At 40.8% G+C, this 20,211-nt stretch overlaps 1 protein-coding gene across 2 annotated transcripts in view; it reads right to left on the reverse strand.

Annotated features, from left to right (window-relative positions):
- TLK1 (tousled like kinase 1) overlaps window positions 1–8,648 on the reverse strand; it is a 66,544-nt gene extending 57,896 nt beyond the window's left edge. The window contains exon 1 of one of the 2 annotated variants that reach the window (XM_051623425.1): window positions 8,500–8,648. Coding sequence is in view for 1 of the 2 variants with exons in the window: in XM_051623424.1 (XP_051479384.1) it covers window positions 7,817–7,964 (148 nt within the window). In the remaining variant the exon portion in view is untranslated. Of the gene's footprint in view, window positions 1–7,816; window positions 8,230–8,499 lie in introns of those variants that run through there. The other variant, XM_051623424.1, reaches the window with a different exon arrangement.
- Window positions 8,649–20,211: the final 11,563 nt, after the last annotated feature.

Raw genomic sequence — 20,211 nt, forward strand, 5'->3', positions numbered from 1 at the left:
TTTCACGATACATGCAAGATATTTATTGAGAGAGCTGGTTTCATTACAATCTTGAATGTGCAAATACATTTGGACTGTACAATGATATCACTTAGAAAAATAAAAAGCTTGCTATAAGTCACCAGTATAAACAAAACAAAAAAATTGTCCTCTCTAAACAAACATATTTTCAATTATAATTATGTCATTTTTTAAATACATGTTTCTACTGAGGTTAAAAAGAATACTATTAATGTGTGGATTTTATTTTCAATTTCTTTGTAATGAAAATATCAACTTGTTGAAGGACACTACTTCTTTCATCACTTTTACTAGGAATAGCTAAGAAATAGCAAAGACTGCCACCTCTCTGAGGACCCACATAGCTAGAAAGAGGTTATCAGGGCAGCAAAAGAAAAACAAAACAAAAAACAAGCACTGGCAGAAGTACAGCTGCAGAACTTGGGACAAAATTGTGGAACCTATGAGAACACAGCACTAACTAGAAAAAAACAAAACAAAACAAAACACCACCAAAAAACCACAGGAGTGAAAAAGTAGTATCAGAAATCCTGCCTGCAGCATCAACTGAGTTAGTCTCCCCAGCATCAAGAGCTCCAACAGTTCAGTGGTGAAGAGAACTGGGAAACACCTCTGCTGTTAAAGCTGCATGGTCCCAAGTGCAAAGACTTACCAAGTGAAGAACAAGATCAAAATTATATTCCTTCAGATTTAAGGAGCTATGAAGAGCAACTTAAGTATTTATGTGTATATTTAACATCACTTTCCGATTTGTGACTCCTGTGCAAATAGTTCAAGGTTCTATTACAAAAAAAAAAAAAAAAAAAAAAAATTTGCAATCTACCAGAAGCTACAGATAGAGGACACAGTGCTTGAAGCATCTATATACTTTGACCTCAAGATACAGGCATAAAATTAGTCAAACATGTAAAAGGCTGTGTTTATGTGACAACATACAATGCATTTTTCTAAAAGCATCAAGATTTCCTGTTATTCCTCAAAACAGATATTTTTTCTTCCTTTTCTCTTATAGGTATAACTGTATGAGAAGCCCAAAGATACGGAATCCAGCACCTGCCAATCTCCAAGTAATTATCAGTCAGGCTTCATTTCCTGTAAAAGGCACTCTGGAGTTTCCTACCACCATCCTCATCTCTTAAAATCTGAAGTGCTGAGTGCTTTGTTCTTAAGGATGTTATAAAGAAAGCACCATGGCCTTTAAGTTTCCACCCACTTAAAACTGCAGATATGATGAGGCAAGATACATTGCTTAATGCTCCTGCTGCCACCTCTCAGCAAGCGGAGGCGGTCTCCAGGATTATCAGCCTTCTCCCTGACATTCAGTTTCATGTAAAAGCTCCAGTAAATTAGGTTTCCCATTCCAAAGCGACCACATTCCCATCACAGTTGTGTAAGCATCCAATAACATCTAGCTTTCCCTCCAAACCCTTGGAGGACCAATTGTCAGCCTCAGAGCCTCTCCAGCTAAAGTTAAAAAAGGCCTTTTGAGCACAGGGTGGATTAATTGTTCTTATTTGCATATTTTAAAAATATGCTCTAGCATTAAACATTTAAGCTAAACTTGGAGTGATGAGAATCTATGGTAAGGTTTAAATTTTATTATCTATTAAATTCATACAAGGGAAAAATACATTCAAATCATATAAACTTTAGTGCTGTGCTGGCAACCAAACCATCACATCATTGGAAGCCACCGTCAAGCTGCCCAAATTGGAGCTCTGAGGTACTAACCAACCACTGCTGCCATTTTCGTTTGCTCAACCACTTCAACAGTTGGTTCACTCAGAACTGCTAAAGTGCAACTGACAACTTGGAAAGCAGGAAAGCCTGACTTTCTTTTCCAATGATGGACAAGAAGGAATGGTGACTGGATTTGATCTATTAACTCTGAATCTTGCAAGGCACAGAGACAAGAAATAACTGACTCACTGCACAAACTACAGACAATTCTACTTAAGCTGGTTTAAATGCAGAACATATTGGGATATTTTTGTTTCTTCTTACGTGTCTAGCACAATTAGGATTCATTTTACTTAGCTAATAAAGTTGGCTAAAAGATGTCTAAAGCATGGGGAATTACGTATCTTAAACACTAAGAATCTAAGCTGTATAACTACTTAAATAAATGCATATAGATGCATATCCTCCTGCCTAGCATGAAGCACGATCAAATTAGACCAATTAGAATCAACTTTTCTTTAGGAAAAATAATTAAGCACAAATGCAAAATAAAATTTAAAACAATTATTTAATCAGGATTTCCTGCTTGCTGATTTAAGTAATGATTAAAATTAGCAATATAATCACTCTGATTTCAGTCAATCCCTTCAGCACTGACCCACCTCCGAAGGCTCACACAGCTCCAGCCTTCCCCTGTCAATCTTCAGCACGTCCAACCTCACTTAAGCCCTTCTGCTCCCCTCTTCTGGGACTAAGTTTGACTGAGGTAGATTAAAGCTTACATGCATTCACATTCCCACCACCTATCGCATCCTCCCCAGGGAAAGGCTGGCTGCCAGGATGTTTCACTCAGAATTAAAGAAAGAAGTAAGACCCCCAGGAAGAAGGTGCCTGCGGAGGAGTAAGACCCTTAGTTTCTATCCCAAAAAGAGTATCTCAGTAAGAATGGAGTAAAAATAAAGGGAAATGTAGGATCCAAAATACCTTCTGATGCTCAATAACCCCTTCTCTATTGCTACCAAACTTGATCCTTAAGTACCGAATATAAGGTGTAGTACTTGTCTCTTGTTATCTTCAGCAAACATTGGAATTTTTTTACTTGCAAGCACACCCAAGAAACTGGGTTATATTAACGGTGGCCAGCTTCTGTTTAACTGTTTTCCAACGATCATCACTGGAGCACCGGCATTCTCAACAGAAACCCTTCTTCCTCTACCCACCCTCACCTCCACTCAGAGCAATTCAGCAAACCAAATTTCCCTTTTCCTCCTTTACAGATGAAACACGTCAAGCCAAATAGAAAGAATTTCATAAAGACAAAGCTTTTCTTTCCCTCCTTGTGTGCTTTTATGTTTTAGGGGAACTACATTTCAGAAAATACAATTTATTAACTTCAACATTTTCTTGTGTAAAAAATTCAGCACAGGAGCAAGAAATTCAGAATGGGGGTAATCTGGATCGGGATCAAGTACTACTTCAAAACACAACCTTTTATCAAGAACACCAAAAGCATAAAGGATTATTTAAACCTGTCATATTTCCATAATATCTATTCTTCGGTTAGCAAAATCCTACAGACCTAACCTTGACCACGATGCAGATATATATACAGTAGCCTTTCCCAGAAGACACAACAGTATTTTGCAATTATTTAAGATTAACAAGCTCTAAGAAAATCCAAATGTCAAGACTACTTGCAGACCATAGTTATTACAAAAAATCAAGTTTACTTCAGCTTGCTGAAGAAAAAAATATATGTGCTGACAGCAAAAGCAAACAAGAAAAAAATGTAAAGGAAAAAAAATTGAGATAATAGCAAATAAGTACAGTCTATCCATAAAGATACTGATTCTCTCTCCAGTTGAAATGAAACAAGCTAAGGGGAAATTTCATTCTAGGCAAGTTTTAAAACAAAACCCAAGTGATAATTTGCTCTATTCTCTGCAGTACTTGCCTTTTAGAAAACCAGATTCAAGCAAGGGCTCATATTAAAGAAAAAAAAAAAAAAGGTAAAATGTTCCCATTTCTCATTTGGGCATACTATAAAATCTTGCAAGAATTTGGCCTAAGCATCACTATGAGAAACGCACCTGCAACAAAACCAGCAATAATATCACAAGCTAGTATCTGTGCATATCAGTGGAACAACACAGTCTTACACAACACCTGCTCATGCTACAGCCAGCCTAAATAATCTTATATGATCACTGTGTTCATCCTTAATAAAAACATACCATCATCTTTAAATGCAAAGTGTTCCCATTCGTCTCTGCTCCATGTAAACCAGCCAAATCCATTAAATTCTCAATCTACAGTTGAATGACAAAGAACCAACCACTTACTTAGAACTTACTAGTTAAGCAAATAAAGCAGCTGAGTTTTCATACTACATGCAACAACAGAGAAAAACCATCCTGGAAGTTTTAATAAGATGAGGTAGCTTTCATTTTCATGGACTAATATACTGTATGTAGCATACAGACCCAACCCAGCATCTAGAAACATTTTTTAGACTGAAAACTTAGTGGAAAGTAAATCGTACCTTTATACTCAGATAGACAACTACCATCACATTTTAGGTAACAATAAGTACAAATACTATACATTTATCAAATAAAAAAGAAGTCAACAACAAAACTGGCTACACCTACAACATTAGCTCTTCAAAGAGCGTCAAATGCATGTCATGAGTCTATAGACAGTTTTTTCACCTTATGTTAATTTGGGCTCAAATTTGAAAACTGAAATTCACATTCCTGTGGTGGTAATTCAAAGTTGTATTTGTCATTCTGTTTTGCTTTTAGTAAAGTGTTCAAAGCCAACAGCATACACACAAAATAACCCATGCTGGACTACCAGACACTGGAACACTGCCCCCAACCTCAAAAGAGAAGCTACTCCAAGATCCAAGATATGTATCTCCCAAAATCTCTTCTGTCAGCAATGGCCTGAACATTCGCCATTTACAAAACCGTACTTTGCAGCTACATGCTTTGGTCTTTTTAGTTACACATATAAAGCGGTCAAAAGTCAAGACATTTTAAACATGAGGAAGTTGCGTGACTGCACTTATGTGAGCTGTGGCACAAGATTTAGCCACACAATCACATACTGTATGTAAAATAATACTGCACAACAATCCTCCTAAATTCCCGATAGCATCTACTGCAGGGCTCTTGAATAAGTGATCACATATCCCACACAGAAGTTATTGGTTTATAAAACACACTGACAGAACTACAGACATTTACAAGGTATACTGAAATGCAAACAAGATACAGTTCTGGTACAATAAAAGTGTACCCAATGCTATTGTATTCAAGTCCACCCCAGTCCTTTCATTTTGAAACCTTAAAACATAGAATCAAACCTAGACAGCTAAGGCACAATGCCTCTCCCCATAAATCAAGATAGAGGAAAAGATAACAGACAATGAAAAATGTTGCACTAATGTAGTGCATTTCAAAAATATTAGCTATTTTCATTAATTTTACCTGCATTAGCCAAGTAGCCACTTTTTGATACTTATAAGGCACTACATTTTTTTTTTAATAACCGTGCAATGTGTATATATGCCAGAGCTTTTATTTTTGCTTTCTCCATGTTGCAGCTTCAGATAATATTTTTAGGACTCGCTAAGTCAGGATGCTGGGAGCTTCTGTTCTTAATAAACCAGAACCTTTAAAAGCCCATATGAGAGATGTGGGTTCATGACAAACTTTAACAGTGAATCACAGGCAAGGCCAGATAAACCACAGCACACAGTGTGTGCTCAGTAAAGGCCTGTGCATCCAAAGGCAACATGGGCATTAACTGCCACAGGAGCCAACCAAAGGGATTAGAATCCTCTAACCAGAAGGCCATGACAGGTCACAAGCTCAGCCCAAGCACCAAATGCACCATATCTAGAAATATTACTCATTCAAAACCAGCACAGTATGGACCAGCAGCCTCGTGCACTTGCTCCAAAGCTCATAACCTCTGTTAACATCACAAGGTATCACAAGTTCAGAATCGATGGGAGCACAAACTCCTATAAATACACTGCACTGCAAATATTGGATGCTTGTTAGTTTGATGTGACACCATTCTTTCAATGAACGCACCAAAATGTTTTCAGTTCAGGGACTACTGCTTTCAAGCAAAGTACTTCCTTGTAAAGTGAACATACATAAAGGTGTACTGGTAACATTCCATGAGCATGAATGCAAAATATAAACCCAAGCGCATCTGGCTGCTTGTGCTGATTTTCAAAGAGAATTACCTAGTGAGGACACACAATTATCACAGCCCAGGGACACCATGCAGATACAGTACGTTACAGTACCAAGCACATGCCAGGCTTTGATTACTCTGTAACCTCTGAATCTGTATTTGAGGATGTAAATTACTGTACCCAGAAAAACCCAACAGCGTAAGTCATGAGAAAGAAGAAATTAAAAAGCAGCATCATTGTCACATTAAAAATTAATCTCAAGAAAATGTTTTTTCTTGCCTAAATAGAGGCACTCAAGGAACAGAATTTTTCATTAAAATAAATAGATATGTCCGTCATGCTGCAATAACCAGTTCAGACTTGTATGCAGGGTATGTGAAATACATCCAAAAATACCTCATGTACACACTCTGTGTGAATATTATACGCCTGCATATTCATAAGAAGTGTTGCAACACCAAATAAACCTACTCTTGATAAATTTAAACCATGTATTTGGCCAGTGGAGGCCGTTTTTCAGAGAACTTAGTTTCCTAGAGAAGACAGGCACAAAATGCCTGCTACTTTACTCAGCATCTTTACCATACACCATAATTCCTTTCCAGTTATTTTCTAGAGCATTTCATGTCACTCTACCTGCAGGAACGTGTGCAAAAGTGACAGAGAGTGATACAAGTCTGACAACTATGGGCGTGGAAAATGGAGACACACAGACTGCGTTATGTGTTTTCAGAACGTTGAATCCCTGTTACCAAGCCCTTACATCACTTACCAACAACAAAAAAAGCAACCAAGCAGCTACAGGAAGACTTGAAAAACAAAGACACCCCATTTTCACTATTATTTCTATTTTAAGTTACAAGTTTCCTGCTTGAGCGATGACGTTTCGCAGACGCTCCAAGACACGCTACACGCCACTCATTAAATTGGGCCAAATCAAGTAAAATTATACAACTGCTCGGTATGCGAGTATCCGTGTGTAAAAGTTCTCCTCCACTACTAGCCGGCCGTCAGCAAGTAGTTATTTTAGCTAAAAGCACCGAGCAATTCACTAGCTGTGTAACTGCTACATCTTGTGGCAATGCATTTCAACGCAAGGAGGAAAACCAGACAATACCCGAAAGGGAATAGCGAGGGGACTTGTTTGCTCGTAACCTTCATACAGATATTCCCTGCAAACACCCACAACTCCCTGCTGTCGCTGTCGGTGTAACACAAGAGGGGAGGAGCAGAGGAGGGAGGAGAAAAATATTATCATCTAAGGCGTGATGGAGGACAGGAGAAAGTTGCAGTCATTCTGTGGTGGCCGCAAGGCGCCCTGTCACTTCTGGCTGTAAAATCGGCCGCCCCCGAGGGCGCCTTCCCCACGGGGACGAGCCCTGTGGTGTCGGCCCCTCTCTCCTCCCCACCTCCATGATGCCAAAAGTCACCGACTCCCTCCATCCAGCAACAACGGCCGCATCCTCCGGCGCAGCACTTTTACTCCACCGCTGGCGGAGTGGAACCGATCCGGGGGAGGACGCGGCGAGCGGCGGCCCGAGAAGAGCCGCCGCGGGAGCAGGCGCGAGGGGCGCGGCGGGCGGACGGCCCGGGAGCGGAGGGAGCGCGGCCCATCTCCCCTCCGCGGCCCGGCGGCCGGGGGAAACAACGAGGCGGCGCCGCGCGGACGAGCGGTGGCGGGAGGCGCGGGCGGAGGCGGCGGGGCCCTGCTCGCCCAGCGCCCGAGGCCCCCCATGTCGCCGCCGGGCCCATCGTTGACCCCGCACCGCCACCGTCGCCGGGGGCATCGACCTCTCCCGCCGCCGCTCCCCGCTAGCCCGGGACCGGCCTCCGGCGGCGGCTGCCGGGCCCCTCCCCGAGGGCCGGGCCCCCCGCGCAGCCCCGCGGCGCGCTGGTTACCTTCCTTGGGCGGCTTGCCGGGCGGCGCGCCGTGGAGCTGGGAGGCCGCCGCCGCCGCCGAGCAGCCCTGCAGGCTCGGTGGGGACGTGGAGAGCCGGGACCAAGATGGCGGCCCCTCCAAACTTCCACTGCTACTTTGGACACTCATCAAGCTACTTTCCTGGAGCCCGGCAGCCGCCGGGGGCGGCGGGGGAGGCGGCGCGGCGGGGGGACACCCAACGCCGCGCTCATGGCCGGGGGGCCGGCCCGACACCGGCGCGGGGAAGCCGCTGGCGAGGAGCGGGCTCCGGCGGCAGGCGGGGCGCGGGAGAGACGGGGCGCGGGGCCGGCGCAACCTGCCCGCACCTCTGCACTGCGTCGCCGCCGCCGAGCAGCCGCCTGTGTCTGAGGCTAACCTTCCCCGCCGCCGCCGCTGCCGCCGGGGAGGGGAGGGCGCAGGCGGGGAGGGGTCATGCGCAAACACGATCGCGGAGCCGAGCGAGCGCCGCGGCGCCCAGCCGAGCCGGAGCCGCCCAGGGGCGGCGTGCGGAGAGCAGCGGCCCCCATGCACGCACCTGCCCCGCTGCACGGCTCCTGCCGCCATGGCCTCGCCCTGCCCCTGCCCGCAGCCGCCCGCCGGCTGGCACCCCCCGCACCCGCTCCGCGGCGGGGACCTCCCTCCCCGCCACCGCCCCAGCGTGCACCTTCCGCGCCGCGGGCAGCCCTCCGCCGCGACCGCGGGGTCTGAGGTGGCTCCCCCGAGGCCGCGGCCCTTGCCTCCGTCCTGGGTCTCCTGGGCGGCCCGCGGCGGAGCCCCCGCGACCGCCGCCGCGCCTTCCCCCGCGCCCCGCCACCATGGCCATGGCGGGGGAAGGGGCGGCGGCGGTGCGGGGGCGGGAGCGGAGCCAGGCGGCACCACCCCGCTGCTGCGGTAAGTATGGGAAACGAGAGCGGGGCGAACCGGGGGCGCTTCCCCCCGCGGTCCAGTTGAACGTTGTTTTCGGACCTTTTCCTCCAGGGTCTGCCGGATTCAAAGTGGTTTTGTTTGGGGTTTTTTTTTGCTGGGAAGTGCGGTGTGGCAGTAGAGTCGCCCAAGGGGGGGGGGACCCGACAGAAGCTGTTGTCCTGAGAATGAAGGTGTTACTCGCTCAGCAGCTGTAGCCTGCCTCGCTGCAAAGCAGCAGCTCGCACCTGGGCACCAACCCTGACCTGTGCATCCTTCAAAATGTACCCCTCTGTCTTAAGTTAAGCTGAAGTGCAGACCTCGCGGACTTTAAACCAAATTTTCGGTTTTTCCTTCCTGAAGAAGGAAGCTAAGGACTTCTTACTTCATGTTGGAAGTCTGTGTTAAGGCTCCTCAACATAGTCTTCACTGAGAATGTGAGACACATGGCAAAGTCCGTTCTTGAACAAAGTCTTGCTTTCTGAGTGCAACTAAGGTATGACAATGACTTTGATTACTTCAAAAAATACCATGGTTTGCAGATATACTGCATTCTGCATGTATTAAGAATTATATTAATCAGCCAGGCATTGGCGCTCATTTTGCGGTTGCTGCGTGGAGTCATCCTGGCCATCTACTGATCTACTTTTTCCTCTTATTTGAAAATGGCAGGAATAGATTGTTGATGTTGGGTTGCAGATCTGTGCACAGCACATATTACCAATTCTGTCTCTTCCTTTTAAAGTGGCATCTGTCGTATTATCTAGAATCTTTACCTCCCACAAATATACAGCATAGCTGCAAGTTTCTTAGCAATTTGCTATTGCCTTGAAGTAAAAATCAGTATGTTTACGTGCTTAGTAAGTCTGTTCCAGGACATATATTTACTAACAGCTATACATTTTTTTTGGCAGAGAGAAGTGATCTGATACTTCGACCAAGAGTTACTTGTTTTTAAGGACTTGATCCCAGAGAAGACTTCTCAAGCTTTACCTAAGCAAATTACACCAGGAAATGGCTAGTACTTAGGCATAGAGTACAACAGTGCTAGCTCACTCTGCAGTATTAATATTTAGCAACTGGCACATAAACTTCTTGCAAGGTTAAAAACAAAACATACTCATAATCCCACAATCCATACGATAGCATAAATGAACATGTACCTCATATCCTGATGAGTATATCCTGCTGCAGAGTCTCGAACGGGGTGAGATAGCAGACAAGATCTATACGCATGGAACAAGATTCACTGCAAACAGCACCAGGGTCTTAACTCTTACAGTAAAATGCACAAGCACTATCAAACTGGGGGGAAATTGGGAGATCAGAACAGAAGGTTGAAGCCATAATGCAAAGGTACCTTCGCATTGGCAAAGGGCAACAAAGATGACTGAGATCTTTAGGATCCTTCTAAAGTCAGTAATTAAAGTTCTAGATCTGGTGTAAGACTTGTTATTAAATAAGCTGCTAGCATTGGAGAGGATCTAGAGAAGGGCCACAAAAAGATGATCAAAGGGCTGGAGCACCTCTGCTATGAAGACAGGCTGATTATGATTCTATAACCATGGTGGAAAGATGTAAACCTTTCAGATCAGGATGTATCCCCATGCTTCCATTATACTTAATGTAAGCTCGAGACCATGACATTCTGGGGTTCTTTGACCACAATTTAGAAGGAACAACATTGCAGGGTCTGGAACAGTAACAGGAATGTTGCACTGCTGCTTGCCATCTGGTGTCAGGAGTAGGATTTCTTGCTGAGGCCTAGTTGCCGCCACCATACAAGGTACTATAAAAGAAAAGAGAAAACTGCCTTGGCGGTGAAATAAATCAAATGTACCACTAATAGTCAAATCAATCAATAAAGGTTAACCATTTAAATGATAGCAACTTATTAATAACAAGTCTTATACTAATTACTAACTTTAGAAGGACCCTAAAAATTCAAAAATCAAAACTTAATGATGAAAGATTGCTTAATGTCAAATTAACTAGTAAAGACAATAAGGGAGTGAGTTATCTCTCACCCTCACATGGCCATAGCTGGGTGTCCCTTTGCTCAGTGCTTAATTCTGGAGAATTGATCTCCCTGGCAGGCATCCCTGCTGGGGAGGGGGAAAGGTCCAGCACATCTGGAAAAGTATATGGGAGTCTCCCTGATCAAAGATGGGACCAGGCTTTTATAGAATAAAGTGGATGGACAGCTGTCACGTAACTATTTAGCCATACCTTCAAAATCTCTCATTAGCAAATAAAAGGAAATCGTGGGAAAAAAAACAAGAAGGACCTTTTCTCACCAAGCAAACTCTTTTGTTTATCTGTTCTTTCTCATTTTGTCTCTGTTTCAGGCCTAGTTGTGGTTAGACTGGGCTCCATGTTCTTCCACGTGGGAGAGCAGCTGGTGTTACGAACATCAACTTGGCCCTCTGTACTTTCAAGGTTGTTAGCAGCCCAGAGCTTGCTAGGCCCTTTCTTTTTCCGTGGGAATCTTTCCACTCCAGGCCTGGGCCTGTAAAATTGAGAGACAAAAAGCAATTGAATCATAGAGGGAAACTGAGGCAGGCATAGAGAGATGGACCATCCTGCTACATGCTGGTTTTAAAATCTGCCAAGTAAGAAGCACTAAGTTGAAGAAATTCAGTCTCTTTGTTTATACTCATTTGCATTCACTTAATAACAAACCCCTGATACCCTTACAATAACATACATTGAAAAGCATTATTTTTGCCACTTCTGCTTATAAGCTGTTGCCCACAACACTGATACCTTTTAGAAGTTTCCAAACATACCCTAAAAGACTTCCCTTCTTACATAGAATCATAAATGTACCTAATGGTTTTCCTTGAATGCCCTGCCTTCATTTTGCAATAAAACTTTATGGTCCAGTGGCCAGATGGATAACCTCTCTCACAGTGTGAGCAGTGAGCTCAGCGTCACCCACCCAAAATGTAAAAAATAAATCCAACTCAAAAAGTACTGAATAAGTATTACTCGTTTGGGGTTTTTTTAATAAATATTAGATATTTTTCTTTGCCTTCTAGTTTTCAGGAGCAGAGTAGTCTGCTATCAAGGTTTCCTATGTAAACACTGCATATCACCAACCTCAGGCATAACTTGTGGCAGTAGATATGGGGAAATCCCCTTTCAGTGGGATTGCACCGGATCATAATGAAGAAAGTACCACATACCTATGAAGGAAAGCTCGACTCCAGGCAAAGCCTAAGTAAGTTAATTTAGGTTTGCCGGCTGTTAGGGAAGAGGATCTCAAAATTCAGAATGGAGAAGTAAATGCCTACCCACTATTTTTCTCATGAGTGTGTCAAATGGCATTTGGTATGATTTATCACAATAGTAACCCTTGAATCAAGGACACCTGAAGAACAGAAAAGCAAAATGAAACTTCATCACTCCACAGATAAAGCAGCCAAGCATTAAAAATCCTGAAAAAAAATAAAATTATGAGAGCTTTTGACTTTGCCACTGGAGTTATTTGTGCAAGAACGTTTTATCACAGTGATTTCACAATCTACCCCTAAATCTTTAGAATAAAGTTAGAGAAGTTAACTGTCAGATAGGGAAGGAAAGGGCTTAAAGTAAATAACTGATGGGCTGCATAGTGAAAATAAGGAAGATTACAGCAAGAGTGAATTTCTGGAGACATCTGCATTGCATCTGTAAAGATAACTGTGCACTCAGGTCAAGTGTCAATTTCAAAACTTACATACCTCCTTTACAGAACAAAGAGACATGATTTCAAACTTTACATGTGGTAAAATGCAGACTTTATCGTGGGACCAGTTACAGGGAGATTATAATTTCTTCCCTATTCTGAGACCTTCACCTTCACTGCACACACAGGCACCAAATACAACTCGGTGTCCTAATGAAAAAGATGTACTCTATTAACATAAAACAATACATGTTCTTAACAACTGGGTATGTCTTATCTCTCTTTTTTTCCCACCAAAATCAATTTGATATTCACTGGCTTAGGTTTCATGCAAGCAGCAGTTACTGCAATTACTGGGAGGACTGACTGATCAGATCAGGTTATATGAATAATGTACGTTTACATATAGGTTCTAAATAAGACTATTTTAAAATTATGTCAAGAATTAGAACAAAGGCCTCAAATTCATGGGACAATCAGAAGAAGTAAAGGTAGAAGATGGTAGACTTAGTCTTCTAGGAATGAAAGTCAAGAGCTTCCAGAATTATGATAAATTACAACATCCATGGAAAAGCATTAAACTATATGCTTCCAAACTTAAATCAGTTTCTATCAGCTAGAGATCAGGAAAATGTCAGCAATCAGAGATCATTAATGTCTTTACTTTGGATGCTTTTCATATCTTTTGCCTTCACCTGCTTCTCCTGCTAAGAGTTCTAAAATATGCCCAGCAAGGGTATTACATCTCTTCTTTTTACCTTTTCATATATTTAATCAGAAATATTGAATATGTAGCCTTCTCCCATCTTCTTTAACTTGGAGCAAGTTACCTTATTTGACAGACAGTGGAGAAACCTAGCCTTGTTTCTGTCCTTTTCTCAAGCAAGCAATTCTCTTCTGGAAGCAATATTCAAGTCCTTTGATTTAGGCCATCAGTTATTTGCAGTGCCAGTGAAACCGAGGTTTTGTTTGCTAAGAAGGCTGAAAATTCTTTGGTAGCTCCTTGTCACCCTAGCACTTTGGATAGCAGACCTTTAGCTGTAATTTTTCAAAGCATCAGCTATTACAGTATGCTACACTTCATATTTGGCAGTATATTTGTCAAAATATGTTAATTTTATACATATATATGTACACACACACGTACACATGCTCTCACCTACCCCATATATGGAAGAGCATACACACCCCTTATAGCTATGCTAACAGCTGCAGCTAGATCTAACTATCATAGTAGAAAAATATTCTTGCAACTAAATAGACATACTGGTACAGCTGCACAAGTAGAGAACACCTAGATTATTTAATCATCAAAATGGTGTGTTTATGACATTTCTAGGTTAGATGGAATTTTGCATGCTGGGAAAATATAACTTGGGAGAATAAAATACTCTTTTCCTCTCAGGGAACACTCTAACTTTGCAGCTCAAACACTCAGTCCTTCCTTCTCCTGACTCAGCTGAGCACAGGTATAGACCCTCCCTGTATCGGTCCTGGCCAGTCTGGGCTGGAATGATGACTAGAATCTTCCAGTCTGTGTCTTGTAGCTCAGAAGATGGAAAATGCAGTTCTGGCACGACTACAAGCTAAAATGCCAAGTGACTGTGACAGCAAATACATTGCTGTGACAGAACACCATCTCAGATTGTAACAGCTTCTGTATCCAATTCTCACATAGCATTTCTGAGTAAATAGGAACGCTGTGATTGTATTACCATTAATTGTCAAGTTTGTTTAAAATTTTTAAACTGATTTAGAGTAATGATATTTTTATAGGAAGAAGTTATTTAGACTTGATGAAATAAGTGTTGAGGCTCACTGAATTAGAGCCATCTCCCTGAGCCATATACTGCACTACATGCTTTATAATTTTTTTTAATATAGCACTTGTTAGCAACTCTGAGTGGCAAGGTGATAAAAACATACATAAATAACATACAAGCAAAAATATCTTCTCTAAATATACCAGCATATCAAGACGCAGAGCAGCCAAAATGAAAAATAATGGTATTGCACTAAGCGTCCATTTGAGAAACAGACAGTAACACCATGTAAGCACAGATCTATTTTTATCATCCATGTAATTGTCATAAACTGCATTTATCATACCTTTGATATCATCACCATCAGTCAGATCCAGTGATCCACCTTTGCTATGGTTATTTGTACTCCAAATCTCTAAGAAGCCTGCAAATAGCTTCCCTTCAACCCAAACACAAAAATCAGTGGTTTTTTTTTTACCATAGAAATGTCCATCTCAACTCCATTCTCCTTGATCTAGCCACCAAGATTATTATTAGCTACATTCCAGACAGAACCAAGGACAGTTTTATGATCCCTTCTTGTGTATGTAATTTTAATATAAAATATTTTTTATTTAAATGTTCCCTAGTGAAGAAATTAAAAATCCCATGCTGATGGGAAACTGCACTCAGTTTCTTTTTCCCCACGTCTTAATTGTATTCTACTGATTTTTTTCCCATGTCCCTTTCAATCTACTTGTCTGATATTCCCTGCAATTTTTTCCCTACACTGAGACTATTCCTTTTATAACACTGCTCTTGGTAAACAGGCCTCTCTTATCTGTCAGGCTGCCTCTCAATTTTTTTTTAAGCTCATGCTTTTCCACACACCTTTCATACTTCTGTCTCACTCTTAACACCTTATATCTTCTTTCCTGAAGTATCTGTCTTGCCTGGAGCTTATTTTGTTACCTTTGATTTTAAGCCATTAGAGACAGACAGTGTTTGCAGAGAGCCATGTCTGTATGTGGTTTCTAATAGCAATAGGGCATGTTTTGATGCTTTCTTCAGGCAAAAGTGATATCAGTTTAGGGCTGTTGTCTTTTTTGTAATTGTTAAATAAGGCCTTCAAATTTTGGCCAAGTAACATAAAAAAATAAGCCTGATAGATGACAAAAGACTAGCTATTAAAATGTTTGCATTATAATTTACAGATTCCCCATCCCTGTTCCCTTCCAGCTCCAGGTGAGCTCCCCTGCTGCCTCACTCCATGCCCCCTGTGCTGGGAACAGGGCAGTTGCTTTGCTCCATCTGATCTGACACCCACCCAGGCCAATGTCCTATCCCTGGTTCTGTCCAGATATGATATATTCCTCCAAGAAAAAGGTAACTGGCCCTTAGCAGATTTGGGACAACCTTTCCTTCCCCTCCATCACCCGTTCACACACACAAGACACACACACAAGGTCTTTGAAAACCACTGTACAGGAAACAAGCTGCCCATCACATTCCTGAAGGGTACTGAGAATGACTGTTTTTGATTTCAGAGAGCTGGGAAGAGAAGAGAGGAAAGGATGTTTTGCATATTGTTTAGCTTATCAGATAATATTTCCTGATGAAGACAAAGGTGGAAGGTATACATATAAAACTGACCACAAAATAGTAAAATTAATAATGCCAAAGAAAGCATGGAGTGACAGAAAGAGAACGGTCTTCCAAAAGCTGATTTTAGTTGGCTTGGGTATTTAAAGGGTGGGTAGATCTTTTGGAAGAAATTCAGAAGGAAATGGGAGCACAGGAGAGCCGACAGTTACTGAAAGAAGTGTATTAAAGGCACAACTGCAGACTTCCCTGATGCAAAGAAAGCACTGAAAGAGCAGCAAGGCTTCATCAGGAGCTATTTGATTAACTAAAAACCTAGATGGAATCACCCAAAAATGTGGAAACAAGAACAGATGAATAAAAATGAGTTTAAAAGAACAGTACGCCTGCAGAGGGAAAAAATTGGGAAGGCTAAGAGGCAAAATGAGTTAAACTAGGAAAGGACCTAAAAGCCAATAAAAGGTTACACACATACAGACACACACACACATCTATATGAAGGAAGGGAAAAAAAAGGAAGGTTCAAATCCAGTGTTTAACAAAAAAGACAGCAAATAATATGACACAGAGAAGACTAAAATATTCAGTACTCTTTTTTTTGCCTACCATGTGTACAAAAATCCTAGCATCAGATATGCAAAGCAATTAATTTTACCAAAGATCCAAGAATCACAGACCAGGAAAGGGAAGGAATGGGTTAAGTAATATTAAGATATGCCAGTTTCCAATCCTGCTGACTTAAAAATGTGTAGTTCAGAAAACAGTGGATAAAGGCTGCCTCCCTGTAGCCTTGTGTCTCCTGTTTGGATTAGCCCAGAGCATAAGCTCTGACTGAAATTTATAGTTGGAATATTCATAATATTCTTCTGTGAGTTTTCCAGTGCCTGATATCATGGTTTCATTTACACTGAATTTCTTGTTGCCATGGAGGATTCTCTGTTTACCTGCTCATTTTCCCAAAAACTATACCTTTGGGACAACCACTACCCAGTCCAGTTCAGCTGGAAAGTAAGCAGCAAGTTCAAAAGGCATGGTGTGGTCTGACTGGTCAATGTGATCATATAAACTGTGTTTCCATAGGAAAATGTGCTAAAATTTATACAGGAGCAGTTAAAAAAATATAATAATCTCTGCATGATGATTCTGGGGTGGGGTTTTTTTGAGAACTCATGGGATACAAGGGAGGTCCTAGAAGATTAGAAAGGATGAAAAGACTGCCTGTCTTAGGAATTAGAGTTCAATTGACCTAACTTTCATAAATACTCCATCCATCTCTGAGGGATACTATGATAGGTTATTAGGCAGTTAGTGTATAGGCATGAAGATAACAATATGATAGAAAACAATTAAGCAATAAGATGTTAAAATGTAATTTTAGGATCGTTATTGTGTCAAACCTCTCAAATTTCCTTCTTAGAATAAGCCTGTTGAATAAGAAGGAAGCTGTAAATGTGATACAAATGTTTTTAAAAAGCTTTTAGTTGAGTCCTCTCTAATTTTGCCTGCAATACAAAAAATGGTATAGATGAAAGCAAGTAACAGTAGACACACAAGTAGTTAAATATTTCTCCCAAACAGTATTTATTAACAGTCTCCTGACAAAGCAGGATTGCACTGCAGTAACATCCTTCAGGGATATCTCATCCATGCTATTCTGTTCAATCTTTCATTGAACAGCTTGGATAATAGAACAGGGAGTAACCTTGTAAAATTAGCAAAAAATCTGGAACAGGATTACAAATACATAGGAAAATAGATCAGAATTCAAAACACCTAGATAATGTGAGAAACAGTGTAACTGCAAGCAGCTCATTTTATAAACTAAGTACTACCCATGACAAAAATAAAATAGAGTATACCAATAAAATAGGATGATGCTCTAACAAGGCAACAGGATTGCAAAAAAGGATAGGAAGGATCAAATGGATCTCAAAGTAAATATAAGTCAACAACATGATGATGTTGCAGAAAGGCATTTTGCATGCCAAGATGTATTAGGAGTGTGCAGTATGTGAGATGCAGGATCTAATTATTTTGTAATCTTTGGTGCTGGTGAGGTCTCAGCTGGAGCATGTTGTGCAATTTTGGGTAAGGCACTCCAAGAACAATTTCAACAATTTAGATGGAGTTCAAATTAAATCAACAAGAATTATAAATTATTTTGAAAATATGACTTACAAGGAAAGGTAGAAGGAATCAGAAAAAGAACGAATCAGAAAAAGAAGACTAGGGGGAAACTGCGTCTTTTACAAGGCAGTATGCAGAAAGCCATGATCAACAGTTCCTTGTACCCACCTGAATTATAACAAGTAATTGCTTAATTTGCAGCAGAGTAGACTAGACTAAAAAAAAACAAACAAAAACAAACACAAAACAAAACGCAAATAAAATAACCAAAACAGCAACAACAAAATCCTTTCAATTTAAAGTCTAGATTAGATGGAATAGGTTTATGGAGGTTGTGGTATCCCCTTCATTTGTGGTTTCTAACAGCAGCCTACACAAACATCTGCCAGGGATGACCTAGTTACCCATTTCCTGTCTCAGAACAGGGATGGACTGAATGACCTTTTAAGGTCTTTTTCTGACCCTCTCCATTTTTTTCCTGAAATTATTTCAGTACTAGAGAATCTATTTCCTTTAACTTGGCTGCTACAGGTTAGGCTGTACAACTGTTGTAGGCAGCCAAGTCCTTAGCAAAATAAAACAAAACTTGTGTAAAATAAAAAGTAATTAGGAAAGTGCAAAAAAAAATAACACTAACTTAAGCAATTTAATACTATATTATTTTAATAATGATTACAGAGCTGAGTGTCATATTGAGTGATATGATCAACCACATGGCAGAAATCATAGTATTGTGTTAAATTTAACTAAAAATAATATATATTCTTGATTAATTGCATTATTTCCTAAAATACACTTGCACTGTCCAAAGCATCCATTTTATAACCATCAAGATGTCTACCTGAGATTTTGAATTATTTTAAAATAACCAGGGTAGTAAAAGGTATTTTGATTTAAATTCTTAATTTTAACCTGGGTTTATTTAAATATTTCAAAATCTATTATTTTCAACAAGAAACAAAACCAATACATGAAATACAGAAAAACAACTCACTGAAAAACTGTGAATGAAGCTCTGTCAGCATCTGAGGGTTATGATGGTATCATAAATCACACAAGAGCTTTTCTCCTGTGCTTAAGATGCTGTCATCAGAAACCTTCTGTGTTTATCCACGACAGCCTTAGGTATCACTGTTACCAGTTCTTAGATAATATCAAGCTATGCACAGAGGCACGAAATGTCAAGCTATAGTTACAGCTGATCTGATGACACTTTTGTCCTGAGAGCTAATGCAATTCCTTTTAAAGAAACAAAAACATAATGATGTTAAAGTCTTCATGACTACTGTTAAACTTTCAGATGATTTATAAAAGTTAATTTAAAAAAAAATACATCTTTCTTTTTCCATTTTTGATCATTACCAAGTTAGCTAACCATAAAAAAAGTTATGTTCCAGAATAACATTTTAAAATATTTCTCTAAAATTCCCTTCCTGGAACTCTAAAATAGTTATATTTTCAGACCAAGGTTTTAGTTTATAAAACATACATAGCATAAGAGGGTTTCCATGTGTTTCAATCAACCAAACAAGAAAATAATCCAATTCCCAGCTACTGGCCTGCAGTGGGATGAAAGGAAACAAGTTGGTAAACCAGATCTGGTTCAAAATACGGGTTGTGTGGCCAAAGGCCACAACATGCTCTGTATTACCAAGATCCCCATCAAAAAATCTGATCAGCCTTTCCAAAATAGCATGAATTAACAAAAATACACTAAATGGTAATTTATCCAACATCAATATAATTCCTATGTTTGGTTCTCCTGTTTCTGTAGACTGGCGTGTTTAATTCTGTGTGTGTTGCCCAGATGCTGCTCGGTGAAAAGGACCTGAGAAAGAATTTGCTGAAGTAGCAAGACAAGAAAGCAAAATGCCTATTGCTTCAGCTGGTGTATGTCATTCATAAGGCAACTGAGGAGATTAGCTTTAATTTCCAGTCTTAACACACAATTGCATGCCAGATTTTTACAATGCAGCAATGTAAGCAGGAGAATATTGCAGGAACACTGACACATGCCAATGACTCCCTTTTCATTTTCTGGATTGGATTTTTTATTGTCCTGCATGCCAAAACATAGGCTTTTCTCCCCCTTCCCAACTTTGTTTACAGCACAAAGAGAGAGACAAACTATATAATGTACAAATTAGCATGACTGTTTGGGAAATATTGAGAAAAAAGTACAATGATTGTGCCTGTAAAAGGAAGTTCTTATGTAGGAAAAAAACAAATGTATATAACCAGCTGTGCAGCTTCTACCTACAAAGTGAAAGTTTGTGCCTATAAATACACGTTTTTGTGGGTGCAAGGTATGTAGAATTGCTTATTTTTAAAC

The sequence above is a fragment of the Apus apus genome, chromosome 6, assembly GCF_020740795.1.
Source record: "Apus apus isolate bApuApu2 chromosome 6, bApuApu2.pri.cur, whole genome shotgun sequence".
In the NCBI taxonomy this organism is placed as follows: domain Eukaryota; kingdom Metazoa; phylum Chordata; class Aves; order Apodiformes; family Apodidae; genus Apus; species Apus apus.